The sequence below is a fragment of the Myotis nattereri genome, assembly GCF_964212035.1.
Source record: "Myotis nattereri genome assembly, chromosome: 11".
Taxonomy (NCBI): Eukaryota; Metazoa; Chordata; class Mammalia; order Chiroptera; family Vespertilionidae; genus Myotis; species Myotis nattereri.
Window position 1 is genome coordinate 6,630,286 of NC_138086.1, and position 18,972 is coordinate 6,649,257.

Genomic DNA, 18,972 nt, shown 5'->3' on the forward strand with positions numbered 1-18,972 from the left:
CTCTCTCCCATAGATGGATGTTTGGGTTGTTTCCAGACATTGCTATGACAAACAGCTCTGCGGTGAGTCACTGTGTACACACTTTTTTCTGTGTTTGTGAGCAGATCTCTGGGATAAGCCCCTAGACATTGGATCAGTGTGTCCAAGGGTAAAGGTGTTGGCAATTTTGCAAGATTTTTCCCATAGCATCCCCCTACAGTTGCGATAATTTGCCCGTCCCTTTGTGACATAGGGGAGTTCCCCCATAGACTCCAAAGAGGGAGCTGTCAGCCTCAGGCATTTAAAACCAATGTGACAGGTAAAGTTCGTGTTTCAGTGGCTGTCATGTGCCTTTGTAATGGAGGTCTTTTCTGGGATAGAGTAGACAAGGTGAATGGAGGCCAAGGGCAGGGGTGTGTCTCACCCGCTGTGCCCCCCACAAGAAGCAGTACTTGGAGCTGAGCCATGGAGGGTTTATTATCCATTACTGGGTGGGGTGGGGGAATCGGGCTTCTAGTGAGGAGTTAGCTGGGGGCAGCGGCCCTTCACACGGGCCTGTAAGTCCCATTGTAGCTAAAGGGGGTAGGCTTCCAGCAGTCCCCGCCCTCCTCAGGGATCCATCGCTGCACGTAGTTGGGGCCTTTGTCCCGGGGCCACACGATCACGGTGCCCCTGGATGCCACGGATGGGTCCTCGGGGAAGAAGTTGAAGGGCCGGAGCAGGAAGCCCACGGAGTTCCCGGGGGTGGCCGTGTTGGGGATGTCCTCTGAGTGGGGGATGTGCAGGAAGCCCACTGTCACCCAGGCCACCAAGTCCTGTGGGAGAGAGGGGTGGGCAGTTCTGATGGGCTCGAAGAGGCGAGGGGTGGACGACCCCTCAAGCTCTCCTCATAAGGAATGGGCAGATCTGGGGACACTGAGCTTGCTCTCCACACAGCGAGGTGCTGCTGGCACAGGCCCCGGGACAGGGCACAGCTCTAGTCTGGGGCTGGGGCTGGAAGAAGGTGGGGCCAGTACCTCTTCTTCAATGTTCTCATTGTTTTGAAGAAACTCCTCAAAGACCACAGGCGGGTCCCAGGGGTCGTTCTGGTTGTAGATGCTGCTGCTGCACAGCTCAGACTCCCGGTACTTGGTCACTGCCAGGGGGTACCTGCCGGGCAGAGCAGCCAGGTGGCTCTGGGCACTGGGGGTGGCCCAGCCCCTCCCGGGGCACATGTGCAGGGTCAGTGACGTGGCTTTCCCTGATTTCCACATCATGTCTTGGGAGCCTGTCAGTCTGACCCAGGGTCAGCGGGGGCTCATGTGCTCAGAACAGGCCTCCTCAAATACAGAGCCACGCCCTGTAACACACACACACACACACACACACACACACACACTCACACACACACACAGACCCAGAGTCTCAGACAGAAACACAGCCACTGCAGACACAGGGAAATGTAGGGAGAGGTTATAGAGTCAAGCCTTGGACTGACCTGTGGCAGAACCACATACAAGTCCCAGCTTGGAGGGCAGAGCCCTCCTAGCACAATTAAGCTTGACCTTAGAGACCTCCCTTGGTCCTAGGTAGCTAATGGGCTGTGGGAGGTGCAGCAAGTGCTGCCAAAACAAGGCTTGAGTAAGGAAATAGATTTGAAACTCGCAAGAACATTGTAAACATGTTGACCACTCCCCTTGCTTTGCTTTGTGTGATCTGACTATTAAATAAAGCTTCGGTGAGAGTTCACCCCTGGCAGTGCTGGACGTGGTTCAGGGAAACACAGGGCAGGGCCTCCAGTCCTCCCCCACCCCAACCTCCCAGGCCTCCTCACCTGGCCCAGGTGAAAGCCCGCTCCTCCTGCCAGCCGGGCGGCAGCACCTGCTCAGCCATGGAGTGGATCTGCAGCCGGTAGCTGCGCTGGTGGCCCCAGCGGTTCTCCTTGGGGCTGGTGAAGAGCAGGTACTTGGGCAGATCCTGTCCGAAGCGGAAGGCTGCCTGGCGCTCGCGGGGGTACCCCGTCTGCTCTAGGGTTGGCTGGACCAGCCGGTGCTCCGGGCTCCAGGGGTTGGTGATGTTTTCTAGCTTCATGCCCAGCGTCTGGAAGCTATTCTTGGTGCCTGTGTGTGCGAAGGGAGATGCAGAATGAGGATCCAGCACCCAAAGTACCCCTCCCCCATTTTACACTGGGTTCTCCACCCCAGACCCCGCCCAACAGCAAACCTTCAGGGGCGAAGGGGGTGTCGGGGGTTCGCATGGAGCCAGCTGTGCGGTGGGAGGAAGGGATTAAACACAAAAACCAACAGGGGAACTGGAGGACGATGCGATAGGTCACATCAGCTGTGGTGGTTGGGGTGGGACTGTGAGCAGTTTCTTTGAGCCCTGTGTCCCAGGCTTTGGGCTGTCCTGCAGCCCCAGAGAGGGGCTGCCACCTTTCCCCAGGCAGGGGCTGTGTCCACCACCTGCTGTGCCCAGGGTGTGGGTGAAGGGGGCTGAGCTGGGTGGGGAGGGCGGGGTTAGAAAAGGGAGCCACCTGTCTGAATCTGGGGGCGGTTCTGACTTGATGTCAGGCCACATCCTGCCAGGAGGCCTATGCCGTGGTGACACCATTAACCCAGGAGATACAGTGAGTAACCCCAATGGTGCTGCGTCCACCTCCAGGTGCCAGGCAGCAGCGACCTTGCTGACAAGGAGCCATTGTCCCCTCTGCTACCCTGAGCGCACCTTTCTACCCAACCCACCCGACCCAGGGGTCAGCCCAGCCCCAAGGCAGGGACAGGGTCCAGGCTGCCACACCCCGGGCAGCACTGGGGCGCTGTTCATGTTCACCCCTTCAGGGGGCTCAGGGACTCCAGCCCTGTGGGCTCAGAGCAGGTGGGGCACGTTCTCCTGATGGTGTGCGTCCGGGGTGCAGCATCGTCTCCCACAGCGGGAGTTAATGTTTGTACACAGAGGTCTGGCCTGGGGACGTCTGGCCCCAGCGAGTCCTACCTGCCACGTCCAGGTCTACCCGGTAGTGCACTAGGTGAGTGTGCATGTTGCCGATCAAGTGCGTGTGCAGGCGCGTCCCGTGGCGCAGCCCCTCGGGCGTGTAGAAGGTGGCGTGCACGTAGCCAGTGGCGTGCATCTTGGCCTCCATCACCCCGTTGGGGTAGAAGATGAAGTCCCAAATGTAGTCATAGTTGTAGACCGTGGACGTCGTCCGCAGCACCAGCACCTGGCCCTGGAGCCCTGCATAGAAGTTGAAGCCACCGTTGAAGTCAGAGTCAAAGTGGCGCCGAATGGGCACCCCCGTGGGCATCTCGAAGACACAGAGGGCTCGGGGGTAGTGGACAGGGTCGTCGGCATCATAGTAGTGGACGGCATCCAGGAAGGTGGCCGTCTCTGGGCAGTCGATGCCAGGGGCCAACTCATGGGTGACGGTGCCCAAACCCCAGCCCACGTCGCTGTACTTGGTCTGCATGCCCGCAGGTGTGTGGCCTCCATACAGCGCCACTGCCTCCTGGACGCTCACCTCGTAGGCAATGCGCTCCCAACCAAAATGCACATTCAGCACCTGCAGCCCCGTGGAGGACCGCAGCCTGAAGGCGAAGCTCCAGCCCCCGTAGAGCACGGCGTTGCCCTCCAGCCTGTAGCGGGGGCCTTGGGGCTGGACCAGGTGGGGGCCCTTCACGGTCATGGGGCTGGGGAAGTGCCCGCGTGGCTTGTAGGACGAGAAGAGGGGCGGCTCATCCCTGCCCTCGGCCCCCTTGTCCTTGGGGAGCACGTCCTCCAGGACCACCACGTCCACCTCTCCGGCATCGTACTTCCGGGCCAGCTCTTCTGGGCTTCGGTAGAACTTCCCATTGTACCAGACCTGCTCCACCGCCCAGTCCTGGGCGTTCATGCTGCTGTGGTCCAGGAGGAGCTCCAGGCCTGTGGGGTGCAAGTAGAAGCCTTCCACAAAGCGCTGCAAGATGAACCAGGTGCGGCGCTCGCCCGAGGCCAAGCCCTGAGGGGCCACATCAGTGTAAGTCAGGCATCGGGTGTGGCAGTCCTGGAAGGAGAAGCCCGTGGTGTCCAGGAAAAATCGGTGCAAGGGCTTGGTGGCCTCCTGCAGAGTGTGGCTCAGTAGGACATACTCCGCCGAGGAGATGGGCCTGGAGTTCCAGGACATCTGGTGCCCCGGCCTGGGGGGCAGCGGGCGCAGGTAGTGGGGCCATGGCAGGGGCCCCACGGCAAACTCGGTGACATTGGGATGCTCGTGGGCTCCGAAGAAGATGACGGCACGCGCCTCCCGAGCCGGCCGCCTCTGACCGTGGTCCAGAAATTTCAGCACCTGCTGCTTCCTGGGCAGCAGCATCTCAATGAGGAACACGGTGTTCTTGGTGATGGTTGATCCTTGGGAGGGCTCCAGCCTCAGGTCCTTGCGGGACCAGAGGAAGCTGCGCACGGCCTTCAGCTCCTCCGTACTCAGGTCCGCGAACACCTCGGCCTGGCTCCGCAGGGTCCGTGGGGAGTTATTCCCCATGGCCAGCGTCTGCAGCATCAGGACGGCAGCCATGGCCCAGCCGAGGGCCGGGCTTTCTCGCCTCATGGCTCTAGAATGTGGGAAAGATGAACTTAGTTGTTTTATGGGAAGATATGGGTTTCCAGTAGGCTGGCCCCATAGTTTCCCAACAGACACAGCTTTGTCCCTTGGCCGCCATGCCAACCAGTGGCCATGCTGGCGCAGCTGGGGCCCCAGGCTGCTCAGACCTGTGCTTTCCATTGATTTTAATTCTACACTCTCCTCGCTTGTCTGTAAGCCTTGTTTAGTCCTGCAGATTTTCATACCTATGTCAACTCTGCTTTCCCCTTATGTGTGCATTATCTCAGAATGGCTGCACCTCTACTGCTGTGGGCTAAGACTAACAGTAATTAGCTTATCAATGTGATATTCAGCAGGGCTGAAAATCAGGATAATATTGCCCTGCTGTTGGCCAAATGGCTCAGGGCAATCTTTACCCTGATAATCCTGTTACTGTTTATCAAACTTTACCTTTGATATGCCTTATGCATTCCTAAAGGGCAAATGTGTATTCAATTGAATAAAAGCAAATGGGACCCGCAAGTCAGAGAGCCTCTCCACTAGAGAAAGTTTCTCCGCCTGGCTTCCCATGCTTATAAATTCATATTTCTTGTCTAGTGTCTTCGTTAGTGCACGGCTCCTTTTCCGGATCCTGAACCATAGCCACAAATGGATGCGGCATTCATATCTGGTGCCTCCTAAGGGACCAGGAGAAGAAGATTCACCTGAGCGAAACACTAAGAAAGAAGGAAATTCCCTGGAAAGGTGGGAGGTTCACCGAAAAGGTGGGGAAATTCACTGTGCACAGAACCCGTTGCAGCTTCAGAGTCACGAGCCATAAGTGGACGAGGAATGTCTTTTATTACAGCCAGGCTATAATGGGGAAGAATTTGAGTAAAAAGCAAAAACATCAATGTAAATTTCTAGCTTGCATGGTCAAGGATAAAGAAATTTAGGTGTCAAAGGATACTCCCTTAAATCAGGCTCAAATAAACAAGTGCCCTTGTCATCTTTAAGTATGTGGGCTCTTGTTTGAACTGCATTATGCCCACTTCGTATTGCGCATCAAAATTCTGTAATACCTAAAGCCCTGGATCCTCTGCCTGTAGTGTGGAAAGGCTCAACAGCTAGAAAAACGGGGCTAATTGTCATTTTACAAAAGGACTCTTTAATGCTTTGTCTGAAAATGACCATAGGACACCTTGGGACAAGCAAATTTTAGCTAAAATAATTTTAGAGGCAAGTCAGTACTATGGAGAATAGAATAGGATAAGATCCATGAAAGGAACTCTGACTTAGTAATTCTTATCTATATGTTATGGGCGCTTGTCTTTTGATTATTATCTGTCTCTGTTGTTTATTGTTAGTTTATTAAGCATGCCTTTATTTTAATTTAATAGAAAAGAAACAGTAGATGGACAGGCCATTTTAAATTTCCCCAAAGCAAACAGAAGGTGGGAACGGGGAGAGAAAGAATATAAGTGGAACACGTGGCCGATAACAGAGATCCTAGGGAAATTCCCTAGACAAAGGGAAGTAACTAAAAAAGGCCCCTTCCCAGTCTTATGGTAATCCTGTAAAATGGACACCCACTCTCAAGCGTGTTATTAAAGTCTCATTTTTGCCATGTTTTTATTTCCCAGTCCATCATTTGAAATTTGAATAGATGAGACATTTCTCACAATTTAGGGATGCGTTTGGGATTTCTGCACCCATGAAGAGAAAAAAGCTAGGTTAAGAGAAGGTGCGCCCTGCCCGATTTTGGCTGGCCTCCTGGACTGAGCCCCATCTCTTCACGGATGCTATAGAATAAATCCAAGACTGTTTTTCTTTAAAAGATGGCAATAATGACAGAAAGAAAATATACAGGCTGTGTTTGGGCAACAAGATTAGTGTTTCCATAATAATGGGTAGTTCTTGGATAATAATGGACCGCATTCCAAGGTTGCCTCCCAAATCTTGGGGCACTCCTGGTTTTATAAAATAAAAATCAAATAATACTTTCACATTAAAGCCACTGGAAGTCAATAAGTTATCTCTGTTACAGAATTTGCCAAAGAAAATGCCTTGGATAATAGTAATTGGCTTTAAAATCTTAAAGTTATCAAAACATAAATAAATAGATGTAACTAAAATAAAGAATCCTATGTAATAAAAGCCTAATATGCTAAGTGTCTGGTCATCCAGTGACCGGTGGACTGTTCAACTAAAGTGTAATATGCTAATGATATACTAAGGGTGCTCAATCGCTAGCTATGACAAGCAATGACCACTGGGGGCAGTCGACTGGTTGACCCATCGCTATGATGTGCATGGACCACCAGGGGGCAGACTCTCCGACTGGTAGGTTAGCTTGCTGCTGAGGTCTGGACAATCAGGACTGAGCGAGATGGACTGAACACGCCCTGGAGCCCTCCCACAGTCCCTCCCCAGCTGGCCAACCTCCTGCATCCCTCCCCAACCTGCCAGCCCCAGTCAGCCCACCCCAGATCGGCCTGATCAGGACTGGGCGAGACAGGGCCAGACATGCCCTGGAGCCTTCCTGTGGTCTCTCCCCAGCTCTGATCGTGCACTGGTGGGGTCCCTTCGCCTGACCTGCGGACTCTTGCAATCCAGGACCTCTCAGGGGATGTCGGAGAGCTAGTTTCGACCCGATCCCGCAAGCCACTCCCCTCAGAGGGTGCCAGACACAGGGCTCATGGCTGGCGAGCGCTGCTGTGGCAATGCAAACCTCTCCCAATTGGGACTGATTGGGCATGAACCCAGGGGAGGCGCAGTGGGGCCGGGATGAGTGGGAGTAGCAGGTAGGAGCTGCAGGTGGTGTTGGACTGTGGGTTTTGGCCCGATCCCTGCAGGCCACCCCAAGGGACCCCAACCTGTGCACGAATTCATGCACTGGGCCTCTAGTTTATAATAAAGCTTTTCAGTAGCAGTTATAAATATATTAATAACGATATTATCCAGTCACTGAAGAGGAGACTGACTGCATTGTGTTAGAGGAAAGAGCCAGTTGTGTTTCCCGCAGCAGCAACCTTAGAAGTTATCTCTAAGGAAGAATGTGGCAGTTTTAAAATCAAAGTGGCTACAGGCCTGCTCCCTCCTCCCCCTGCCTTTTCATCAGCTTTCCACGTGACAGGCGGGGATATTCGCCAGCCTCACATATAGTTTTACAAAGTCTTTGGTAACTTAAAACTTTAGAACATTGCTGAATTAAATAATACAAATTATTAAATATCTAGGTATTTTAAAATGACTAAACACTGGAATATTAATCTGAGTTTGCCTCATATGAAAAATCTAAAAACATAGATTTGAATCTATTACTTAAATATGTCTTGTATTTTATTTGAAATATATCCTTAAAAATATAAATATATTACTAATCTAAGAAACGCTAAGTATTTAACTTGCCACCTAAAATTTGAGGCTTCTAAGAGTTTAAAGGTCAAATTAAGTTCAGAGAAATTACATGATTGTGATAACAAAATACATGAAGTATAGTAATTCATCTTTGAGAAAAATAATTCTTGTATTCTCTCTCGAAAAATTAGTAGTTCAAAATATATTGTAGTCCTTATATGTACTACGTGTGGTAAAATTCCAACCTAGGATATAATATTTTATTGGCCTGATTAAAAGAAAAAGGATTAATTCTATGGTCTGAACCAAATTTTTAATATAAAAACCGGATTACATTTAATTGATATCTTTTAGACTAATTACAAAGAGTGTATAATATAATCTTTGGGTTATGTATATTTGATAGTCTTCCCAAGTTAAAATCAAGACTTTAACCGAGAGATAGCTTTGGGACATTTTAAGAGCCCTGGAATGATTCAAGGATTTATTCTCTCTTCTTAAAAGAAATATTTTTAAACCAAATTAGGTTGATCTACTATACTTGAAATCACATGGGAAGCTTTATCAAATAAAGTTTAATAACTCTGTTATATTTATATGCATACTTTTGCCTTTTCCAGAATGTCATAAGTTTGGGCTCAGCAGTCTGTAGCCGTTTCACACTGGCTTCGTTCACTCAGGAATATGTATTTAAGTTCCTAATGTCTTTTCTTGGCTGGGCCCTCATTGTTAGAACTGCTTATCCCCAAATGCCTTTCTGCTCTGTAGAAGAGGGAGGTGACTTGCTGTCCCTTTAAGCTTATCCTCCCCAGCACAGTCCTGTGTGTGGTGCCCCAGTGGGCAGCTGGGGTGCGGACTGTGGCATTGAAACCACGAGAGGGGAGAACGTGGCGGCCAGTGTGCTCTGCTCCTCTCCGCGTGAGAATAGCATCCAGCTCCCCATTGAGCCTTTACCATCTCACCTCCGGGAGGTTGCCCCTGGCTTTCTGGGCCTTTCGGGTCTTCATTTCTCCTGGCCCCTCACTCCAGGCCTCGCTTCCCTCCCCTGCCAGTCATCCCTTTCTCGACTCTCCCGATGGCCCATCAGAACATACCTGTGTGCTCTGCTCCTCTCGCGTCTGCAGTCAGCCTTTGTCTGGGCTCCTTCTGGAGCTTTATGGCTCTGTTGGACCCGCCCTAGAGGGAGGGACAGAGTGAGGGCTGGATCAACCAAGGTGTGGAGCCATGTAGGGCTGAGGGGGCTCTCAGAGGGCAAGGGTGGTGGCCGAGGATGGGCACGGACGGGGCTCTGCAGCCAGGGGGTCCTGTTGCCCCTACAAGTACCCAAGTTTGGAAACGCCCCAGGCCTCCATCACTTCAGCTGCGGGATTCACTTCTGTTTCTCCCAACACCCGTGCCCTAGTTGTCTGTTTCCTTTCATTCCTCGTGCCATAGGGTACCATCCACAGGAGCTGTCTATGGTGTCCTATTCCCCGTTGGGAGCAATGCAAGTTGTGTGATGCCATAATTTATTAAATGCTGAGTTTCAGATGCAAGAGATAAAGACAAGAGGAAATTTAGCAACAAGCAGTCTCAGCTGAAGCGAATGGATAGACAAAGGCGGAGGCTGATAGAGTCGGACACCCACAACAAAAATAGGCAACTTGACCCACGTCTAGGATGGGGAGCCAGAGCCTGTGCCAGAGCCAGAGCCAGAGCCAGAGCCAGAGCCAGAGCAGCACAGGAAGCGTGAAGCCACTGAGCTGAGACTCTAGAGAAAGTCTTCTTTGCATCTTGGAGACCCTGAAAGGATTCAGAAGGAAGGGAAGGATTGGCTGGGAGAAAGTCCTCAGGATGGCTGTGGCCAGGGCCCAGACAAAGGAGAAGTGACAGGGGCTGGGTGGTGGGGGAGGCACCTGTGCAGGGAGGGAACAGAGAAAGGGGAAGGGACAGGGCCTGGGTGGTGGGGGAGGCACCTGTGCTGGGAGGGGACACAGTACTAAGATGGCTTAGTTAGATGAAAAGGGCAAGCTTGGGCTTGATAGAAAGAACCAACAGGTCTTTATCTTCTTAATCACCAAGACTTGAGTGCTTATTTTTTATTGTTATACTAGAGGCCTGGTGCACAAATTTGTACACAGGTTGGGTTCAGCTGGCCTGCCCTGATCATATCTGGTTGGGTCTGGCTGGCCGGGAGGGAGAGGCCACGGACAGTTGGCCAGCCAGCCACACCCCCTGTTCGTCCTCCTGGTTGAACTCCCAGTTAAGGGGATAATTTGAATATTAGCCTTTTATTATATAGGACTAGAGGCCCGGTGCACAAAAATTCATGCATTGGATGGGGTCCCTCAGCCCGGCCTGCATCCTTTTGCAATCTGAGACCCCTCGGGGTATGTCCGACTGCCGGGATCGGGCCTAAACCGGCAGTCAGACATCCCTCTCACAATCCGGGACCACTGGCTCCTAACCACTTGCCTGCCTGCCTGCCTGCCTGATTACCCACTGCATCTGCCTCCTGCCTGGTCGCTCCTATACCCATTTCCTTCCTGATCACCCCTAACCACTCGCCTGCCTGCCTGATCACCCCTAACTGCCTCTGTGTTGGCCCTCACACCCGGGACGCAGGTTTCCCTCTCTCTGGTTGGTTGCAGGCACCCGGAACCCAGGCTTCCCTTCCTCTGGCCAGCTGCAGGCACCTGAGACCCGGGCCAGGACTGCCTGGGGTGGCTGTAAGCACCCAGGACCCCAGAAGGCGCTGCCCGGGCCCTGGCTTTGTCAGGAAGGACATCGGGAAGGTTGGCCAGAAGATGTCCATTCTATCTGGTCTAATTAGCATGTTATCCTGTTATTAGTATAGATGACTTTTATATTTATTTTGTCTTCTTTTTAAAATCTGCATCCAAGGATGTTTTTATTGATTTTGGAGAGAAGAAATGGAGAGAGAGAGACAGAGAGAAACATTGATGTGAGAGAAACATCTATCTGTTGCCTCCCTTACGTGCCCTGACTGGGTGCTGAACCTGCAACCTAGGTATGTGCCCTGGCCAGGAATCAAACCAGCAACCTTTGATGTACCGGACGATTCACCAACCAACCAAACCATCTGGCCAGGGCTGACTTTTGTATTTGTCATCATTAACATCCTGCTACTTTCACTTCAAGTGATTTCAGTATTTATTGGCAGCTAGATAAAGGAAGGAGAAAATAGTTAGTTAACCTGATACTTGTTTGCAATTCCAGAAGGCAATTAACTTTAAATGCATAAAGGATGATTGATATAGTGACTTCACTTATGTCTTTCACCTTCAGTCATGGGTTCACCTTGGAGACTTGAGGAGGTTTGCATTCTACGAGAGTTTTAGGAAAAACCTGATGTTGAGAAGTGCAACCTGTTTCTGTTCTACAAAGGACTGTAGGGAGCGGCTGTAGAGTCAAGCCTCAGACTGACCTGTGGCAGAGCCACATACAAGTCTGAGCTTGGAGGGCAGAGCCCTTCTAGCATAATTAAGCTTGACCTTATAGTCCTCACTTGTTCTTAGGTACCTAATGGGCTGTGGGAGGTGCAGCAAGTGCAGCTAAAACAAGGTGAAACTGGCAAGAAACATGTTGACCACTCCCCTTGTTTTGGTTTGTGTGCTCTGACTATAAAATAAAGCTTCAGCTTACAGGCTGTGTCACTGTTTCCTCATCCAGGCACAGTGATTCTACCTAGTTCCAACTGTATTCTCTTGTCTATCTTCTTTAATCCTTCACCGCCCCTCCTCAGGTTCACCCCTGGCCATGCTGGACACGGTTCATGTGGCGCCCGAGCATGGGGCCTGAGTAAGGGGGAACTACAATTGTAAGGTGAAAGGATGCTCCAGTGAAGCACTAACAGAAAGTCAAAGTAATGTAGGGAGTGAGGTTTTGTAGCAGCTGGGTGTAAAACATGGGAAATTCAGGATCTCAGGAAAGGGATCGCTAAAACAATGCTTAAAGAATTGTAGTCAAATTCTTAAATTTCTTAAGTTGAGTCTAAGAAGTGTAAAGCACAAAATGGAAGTCCTGATAGTGATGCTTAATGCTAAGCCAGGGCATTTTGCTTAAAGCTAAGCCAGGACTGTAAAGTTAAAAATGGAAGTCAAGAGGACTGAAATGTAAATAGTGAAGGTACTAACTGAGATATTGCTTAGAAGATACAGATTAAGTAGAAAACTAGAAGTAGAAGATAGCACAGGAACAAAAACAAGGAATAAATTAAATTTTTAAAAATTTATGTGCTCATGGGCACTGGACCTCATGGGGCTTTGCAGGTTCAGTGAAAGTGTAAAATTTTTTTTTTTTAAATATATTTTATTGATTTTTTACGGAGAGGAAGGGAGAGAGATAGAGAGTTAGAAACATCGATGAGAGAGACATCGATCAGCTGCCTCCTGCACATCTCCTACTGGGGATGTGCCCGCAACCCAGGTACATGCCCTTGACCGGAATGGAACCTGGGACCTTTCAGTCCGCAAGCCGACGCTCTATCCACTGAGCCAAACTGGTTTCGGCGAAAGTGTAAAATTTATAAAGGTTGCAAACCAGGGAAGTTTAAGCCAAGGCCAGCCAGGCCTATGTATAATTAACAAACCATTATTTTCCCCACCTGAGGCAAAGCAGGAGGGGACGGAAAAAATTTAAATTGGATATACTTGACAGCTTTTCCAAATGTAATATTTCAAGAATTTAGCTTTGTGACATCTCAAGGGCCCTGAGGTGACACAAAGATCTACTCTCTACACAAACAAAAGGGGGAGGAGGATGTCATGTGCTAAATTTTTTGAATTACGATGCAGAGGGTTGTACAGCAGCCGAAAGGCATCGGACCTCCAGTACAATAGCCTCTGCTGAGTTAGCCTGGGGGAAGGATTCACAAACTGGACAATGGTTTGGACCAGATCCAGTAATGATGTGGGGCAGAGGTTGTGTTTGTTCCTTTCCAGAAGGAGCAGTGCAGCCAATATGGGTGCCAGAGCATACGTGCATCACCATGATAGGCCCAGAGAAGCTCCTGGTCCCTCCGTTGAAAAGACTGAGAGTTGCCCGGATGATAGTGATGCGGAAGAAAAAAATAACGATGTTACGCAAGGGGCCAAGGTCGTAACATGGGATCAGCTGAAGAAGGTAAGGATTGAGGCCCAGCAGATGGTAGAAAAGCAAGGAGTGGAAGCTACTCCCTCAGCCCTGTTTCTTAATAGTGTTGGTGAGCTGCCAGTTTTCTGTAGTCTTGAGTAGATATACACCAGCAGCAAAAGAAACTTTCATTTTGTAGAAATCGTCCTAAAAATGTTAAAATGTCTGTAGTTTGCTTTCTCCCTTGTTGCTGTATTGCATTAGCATTGCAATTTTGTTATTGTTTTATTAATAGCCAGCCTTTTGTTCTTGATATTCCAGTTTTATGTTTATTGTAGTAGCTTAAAAATTTTTAGAATTCCTAACTTTGGAATAATCCTTATAATTCCAAGTGATTGTAATGAATAAAGTAAATGGAAGTAAATAAAAACAAAAAAGGGGAGAGATGTAGAGAGTGGCTTTAGGGTCAAGTCTCTAACTGACCTATGGCAGAGCCACATACAAGCTTGACCTTATAGTCCTCCTTTGTTCCTCGGTACCTAATGGGCTGTGGGAGGCCTAGCAAGTGCTGCCCAAAGAAGGCTTGAGTAAGATAATAGATTTGAAACTCGCAAGAACATTCATTTAAACATGTTGTCCACTCCCCTTGTTTTGCTTTGTGTGATCTGACTATAAAATAAAGCTTCTGCTTACAGGCTGTGTCACTGTTTCCTCATCCAGGAAGTGATCACCTTGTTCCAACTGTGTTCTCTTGTCTGTCTTCTTTAATCCTTCACCGCCCCTCCTCAGGTTCACCCCTGGCAGTGCTGGTGGACCTTGACTAGCTAATGTTGAAGACACTCCTTTTAATTCAAGGAAAAGATGATCAGAAAAAAAAAATTGTTAAAGCACAGTGACCTCCTTCTTCAGTAAGACTGAAGGTGACAACTAGGCACTTTCAAAGCAAGTACACTTCTGGCTCCTCTTTACAAGAAGTTATTGTTCACTGAACCCCTAACCCTTTTTGTTGGGGAAGATTAGATGTTTTTTCCCTAATGCTGAAAGATTTGCTATTTCCCTTTCCTTTTATGAACATTTATGCTCCTTTGTTTTTTAATGGTTTCAAAGCTTTGATACAATGTTTGGATGATTTAAAAATTAAAAAAAATCACCAAGATAAAAATTGTTGATGTTTTAAATACTGAATTGGTTGTTATAAAAGTGCTTTGTCCACATCCCAGAATGTTTACCTTAATAGTGTGAAAAGAAAAGGTTTGAGGTTCATTTTTCTACTGCCCTACACGTGAAAGCTCTTCAGACAAGTTTCTGGAATATTGCGCATAATCAACGGTCTGTCTGCTTAAGACATCCCTTGGAAACCAGGGGGGACAGACTAATCCTGCCCCAGACCATGGCCACACCTTCCCAGGGAGTCCCGGGGTAGGATGGAGAAAACCAGGAGCAAAGGCAAAGGCAAGCAAGGTCACATGGATTGTCAGCAGGGGGTGGGCCCCAAGCCTGGTGAGGGAACCCCACACAGCAGGTAATGGGGGGCGGCTCTGTGAGCCCCTCCAAAGCCCATTCTAAGACTTTCCCACCAGCTGGAGGCTCAGAAGGGAGAGAAGTGAATGATGATGGGTGTGCTGGGCAGCCCCCCTTCGCTCCCCAGTTTGGGTGGATGGTAAAGGGCAGGGATGGGAAGATTAGGCCAGCTCCCAGCTGAGGATGGCACTAGCTCTGTATGCTGAGGCGTTGTGGAGAGGGAGGGGGCAGCTGCATCTTTTTCTGCATCATCTCCTCTTTGAGGCCAGAGTAGAAAGTCTGGGGAAGGTGGGGATGTGGGAGGAAGCGGTTTCTCCTCTAACTTGCACTGTCCCTTGTTAACCTATTGAGTTTGGTGGCCAAGTCTAATTGTCCAGGGGTTTGGGTGGCTGTAGGAGCGTTTTGTCACTTCTGAAAGCCACTTCTGTGATTGTGGCCAGGGCACCTGGCTGTCTCCAGGGACCAGCATGCCGCACAATGATTCCCAAGCAGTTCCCTGCAGGCCCAAGCTCCCAGCCTGCAGTCCTCCTTGGTTACGGCCAGTTCACACTGTCCTGCCAATACATTCTCCCTTTATGCTTAAGCTGGTTGCAGATGGTTCTGTTACTTCAAGTGAAGACAAGAGGAGACTAATCCACAGAATTAAAATAATTCACTAATTCAACAAACTGTGCTTTCCTGGCCAATAGAGAAGTGCCTGTGCTTTTGGGTAGATGCTCTTCTTGCAAATGTGTGGCTTGCCCTTTCGACTCAAAAGTGAATCACACCAAGGGTCTGAGACAACCCGGGAGGTTTGGGAGGAGAAGGTGAAGGCACAGTCTTCAGGGCCTGGAGATGGAGAAACAGAGAGGGCAGGAAAAAGTAAGGGGGTGCAACAGACAGACAAAACATGTCAGTGCCTGGAGAAGAAAGTCCCTGCAAGAAGGCAGGCACCTGGCCACTCTGTCTTTAGCCTTCCAGCCCTCCTGGTCCTCCCCAGGCACAGGGGTCTAGACCATGAACTTGGACCCAGTGGTGCAAAGAGTAGGATAGCCTCAGAGCCTAGGTTCTGGTGGAAACCTTGGGCTCCAGAGTCGCAGCAGTTCAGGGCGCCACCTAGCGCCCAGCCGATGGTGGTGCCGGAAAAGCGTCACCCCCACCCCCCCACTCCCTCCCACCAAGGACAAAGAAAGGGAGCCCAGGAACAATAAGCCTTCAGTGCCTGGGAAGTCCTGGCAGAGGGAGGGCAGGCAGGCCATGAGGAAAGGAGCATAGGAACAGCCTGAGCCCCTGGTCTTGGAAGTGTACCTTTGAATTCATGTGTCCTTGTAAAATATGCTGATTTGCTGCCTGAGGTTGGAAAATAGTGCTTCTTTTCTCTGTCCTTCTTCAGGTCCTTACTGTTACTGAAAGAGTAATGGCTGGATTGCTTGGGCGCAGTGTTTTGTTCTTGTGCTCCAGCTCTTGAATGTGGGGAGTTGAGGGTTATTGAAATATCCCCGCCACAGTATTTGTTCATGTTGTACCCCTTTCTTTCCTTTTACATTTCAATCTCCCCGGTTTTATTGAGATGTAACTGATACATTACATTGCATTAGTTTTAGGTGTATGATCTGATGATTTGAAACATGTAAATATTGCAAATGATCACCACAACAAGTTGTTAACATCCATCACCACACAGAGTCACAATTTTTTTCCTGTGATGAGAACTTTTAAGATCTGCTCTCCTACCAACTTTCAAATGTGCAATACGGTACTGTAAACGACAGCCACCAGTTGCACATTACAGCCCCAGCAATTGTTATAACTGGAGTTTGTACCTTTTGACCACTGTCACCCATTCCGTTTCTGGCAACTACCAATCCGCTCTGTTTCTATGAGTTCCATATCTTTTAAACAATTTACAGCTAAAGGAATAAGAAACCTGAAAAAGTAAGAAGAGCTTTACTCTCCTTTGCTTGAGGAATGCTACAGGTATTTTTCAGGTAAAAAGATCCTTTTATTTTGAAATAATTATAAAATCCCAAGGGATAGCAGAAATGGTACCAGGAATCAGAGTCCCCTTAATCCTGATTTCCCCAGTGGTGCCATCTTAGTGCTGTGCTTCAAAGTCACAACAGGACCTTGATGTGGGCACACTGCTAGCTAGGCCACAGGAGGGGCTCAGTTTCCACCATGTTTCTCTCGGGCGTGGACTTGTGAATCCACCACAAAAATCAAGATGCAGAACCACTCCATCACCTGCTGCCTCTTTTATTCGAATGCCCCGCCCACTCCCACTCACCTCTTCTCCATCTCCACGGTTTTCTCATTTCGAGATGCCATCTGGATGATATTGTTCTGGATGCATCATTTTGGGATGGACTTTTGTTTTCACCAAGCATAGTGCCTGGATCACAAGTTCATTCCTTTTCACTGCTGATCAGTGCTCTGTTGTACAGAGTTGTTCAGGGACTTCTCCACTGAGGGACATTTGGGTTGTTTCCAGTCCACTATGATGAATTGGTCTGCTGTGAACATGAGTGTACAGGTTTTTGTGTGAACATAGGAATCCATTTCTCTGGGCTAAATGCCCAAGAGCATGACTGCTGGTCATGGGTAAGTGCAGGGTCAGTTTTATCTATTTTTCTAAAATATAAATGAGATACTTCAGATTATGGGATGTGGATTTGGAAGAGGCCCCAGGACAGGGGATCAGGCAATGCAATAGGGCAGGTAACTTATCTCATGTGCAGTAATAAATTACAGACGTCACACCTAACTTGGAGAGCAGTGAGAATTAAAGAGGCCAGATTGACGGCCTCAGGCCCTGTGAGTGCTGGCAGGTTGCTATGAAGAAGTCCTGGTCCCTGGCTGGCCAGCTGGGCCACCCCGTGTAGCTGGACTTGGGTTTCTCCAGGCACCTATATGCCGGGATCCGGTCCATCCTTTCTGCACCCTATGGTGCAGTCCTATCCATCCCAAATATGGAGGGATATTCCTATGTTTCCCTGTTTGGGCGCCAGATGCTGGGGTCCAACCCCAGCAGGTCCAGGGGTTCCCAAAGGTGTGGACGGAGTCGGCGAAGAAGGAATGACACGGAGACAGCGTTCAGTTGATCAGCAGCCTAGCCAGGATCTCTAGCCAAGTTCTGGTCAGGATCTCCAGCGAAGTTCTGGTTTGGATCTCCAGCCAGGTTCTGTTGCCATGTTCCCTCGCTAGGTTCTCTAGCCAGGTTCGGTCGCCAGGTTCTGTCTAGGTTCTCCAGCCAGGTTCAGTCACCAGGTTCTAGTCAGGTTCTCTTGCCATGTTGTATCCAGGTTCTGTAGCCAGGTTCTGTCTCTAGGATCTTCAGCCAGGTTCTCTCGCTAGGTTCTGTCTCTAGGTTCTGTTGCCAGTTTCTGTCCAGGATCTTTTGCCATGTTCTGTCTCTAGGTTCTGTCTCTAGGTTCTGTTGCCAGTTTCTGTCCAGGATCTTTTGCCATGTTCTGTCTCTAGGTTCTGTCTCTAGGTTCTGTGTCCTGTTGTCTTGTTACATCTGTATTTATACCAGTTGATTCCAATCCCATCAATCTCTATTCCAAAGGTTAGGGCGTTTCTTATCTCCATTCCAGGGAGTAAAGATTATGTAGCTTAAGCGTGATTGTTCATAGTTAAAGTGATTAACTACCCACCTGGCACTTAGTTAAGGGGTTTTATTCCCTCTCTAACTTCAGGGAAAAATCCCTACCCGGGGAAACCTTTCTCAGAGAGGTGACCTTGGTTAAAACACATAGCGCCAAGGTGAGCAAACATTAAGGACAGTATGTCATATACACCAGGTCCCTTGAAACATATGCTGTGCAGATGTTTCTTCCCTGCAGCGACTGTGTCAAGCAGCAAGGATGGACCGACTCCCGGCACCTATATTTTCAGAGGTCCAGTCAGACTGGCCATGAGGATTCTGGGGTCTCCCTATCTTGAGTCAGGGTCAGGGCTTGGGTGGTGACATCTGCTAGTCTCCCTTCTCCTACCCGAGGAGAGCCTGAGGATAGAGCCACCCCGACCCAGGATGCTGCAGACTCGAGAATGCTGGGGTCACACTCTTGCTCTAGGTCAGACCAGACTTCCAGTGTGGAAAATGAGATGACTGTCTGGGAACAGCCCTCTCAGTGGCACTGCGCTGTCTCTCTGGCCTGTCTCGCCAGGGTGACCTAGACTTCTGAGGATGGGACTCTAGCTTCCTCGTTTTTGTCTCCCTTTGTATCCTGGGTTTGCATCAGGCTTAAAGCAAGGAGAGAAATGCTGGTATGTAGACTCCAGGGATTAGTAGGGAAGGTGGGAAATTGGTTGCCTGCGAGGACCACCAGGGACCGGATCTTATGAGAGGGAGAAGTGAACGCTCTGGGGTTCTTGGGCTCCTTTCTCAGGGGCAAGGCTCAGGTTCTCTTGCCATCTCATTAGGGGGGAGACAGTGTGGTCATAGCCAAGGGAACAGCCAAAATCATGATTAGGGCCAAGGGACAAGAAAGGGACAGGATGGGGGAAGGCAGGGTATGAGGAGTAGGTGT

General features: G+C 49.6%; 1 protein-coding gene across 2 annotated transcripts; it reads right to left on the reverse strand.

Annotated features, from left to right (window-relative positions):
- Window positions 1-524: 524 nt before the first annotated feature.
- LOC308527062 (diamine oxidase [copper-containing]-like) lies at window positions 525-9,071 on the reverse strand (the record flags this gene model as incomplete). 2 transcript variants are annotated; one of them, XM_081102390.1, is made up of 5 exons in its annotated part: window positions 525-794; window positions 996-1,128; window positions 1,793-2,078; window positions 2,950-4,597; window positions 8,958-9,071. In XM_081102390.1, 4 exons carry the CDS (start codon window positions 4,532-4,534, stop codon window positions 525-527), a joined length of 2,274 nt encoding a protein of 757 aa, XP_080958516.1. The 2 variants fall into 2 exon arrangements, with proteins under 2 accessions (XP_080958516.1, XP_080958515.1); XM_081102389.1 differs by lacking the exon at window positions 8,958-9,071 and having other exon boundaries at window positions 2,950-4,534.
- Between the last annotated feature and the right edge of the window lie 9,901 nt (window positions 9,072-18,972).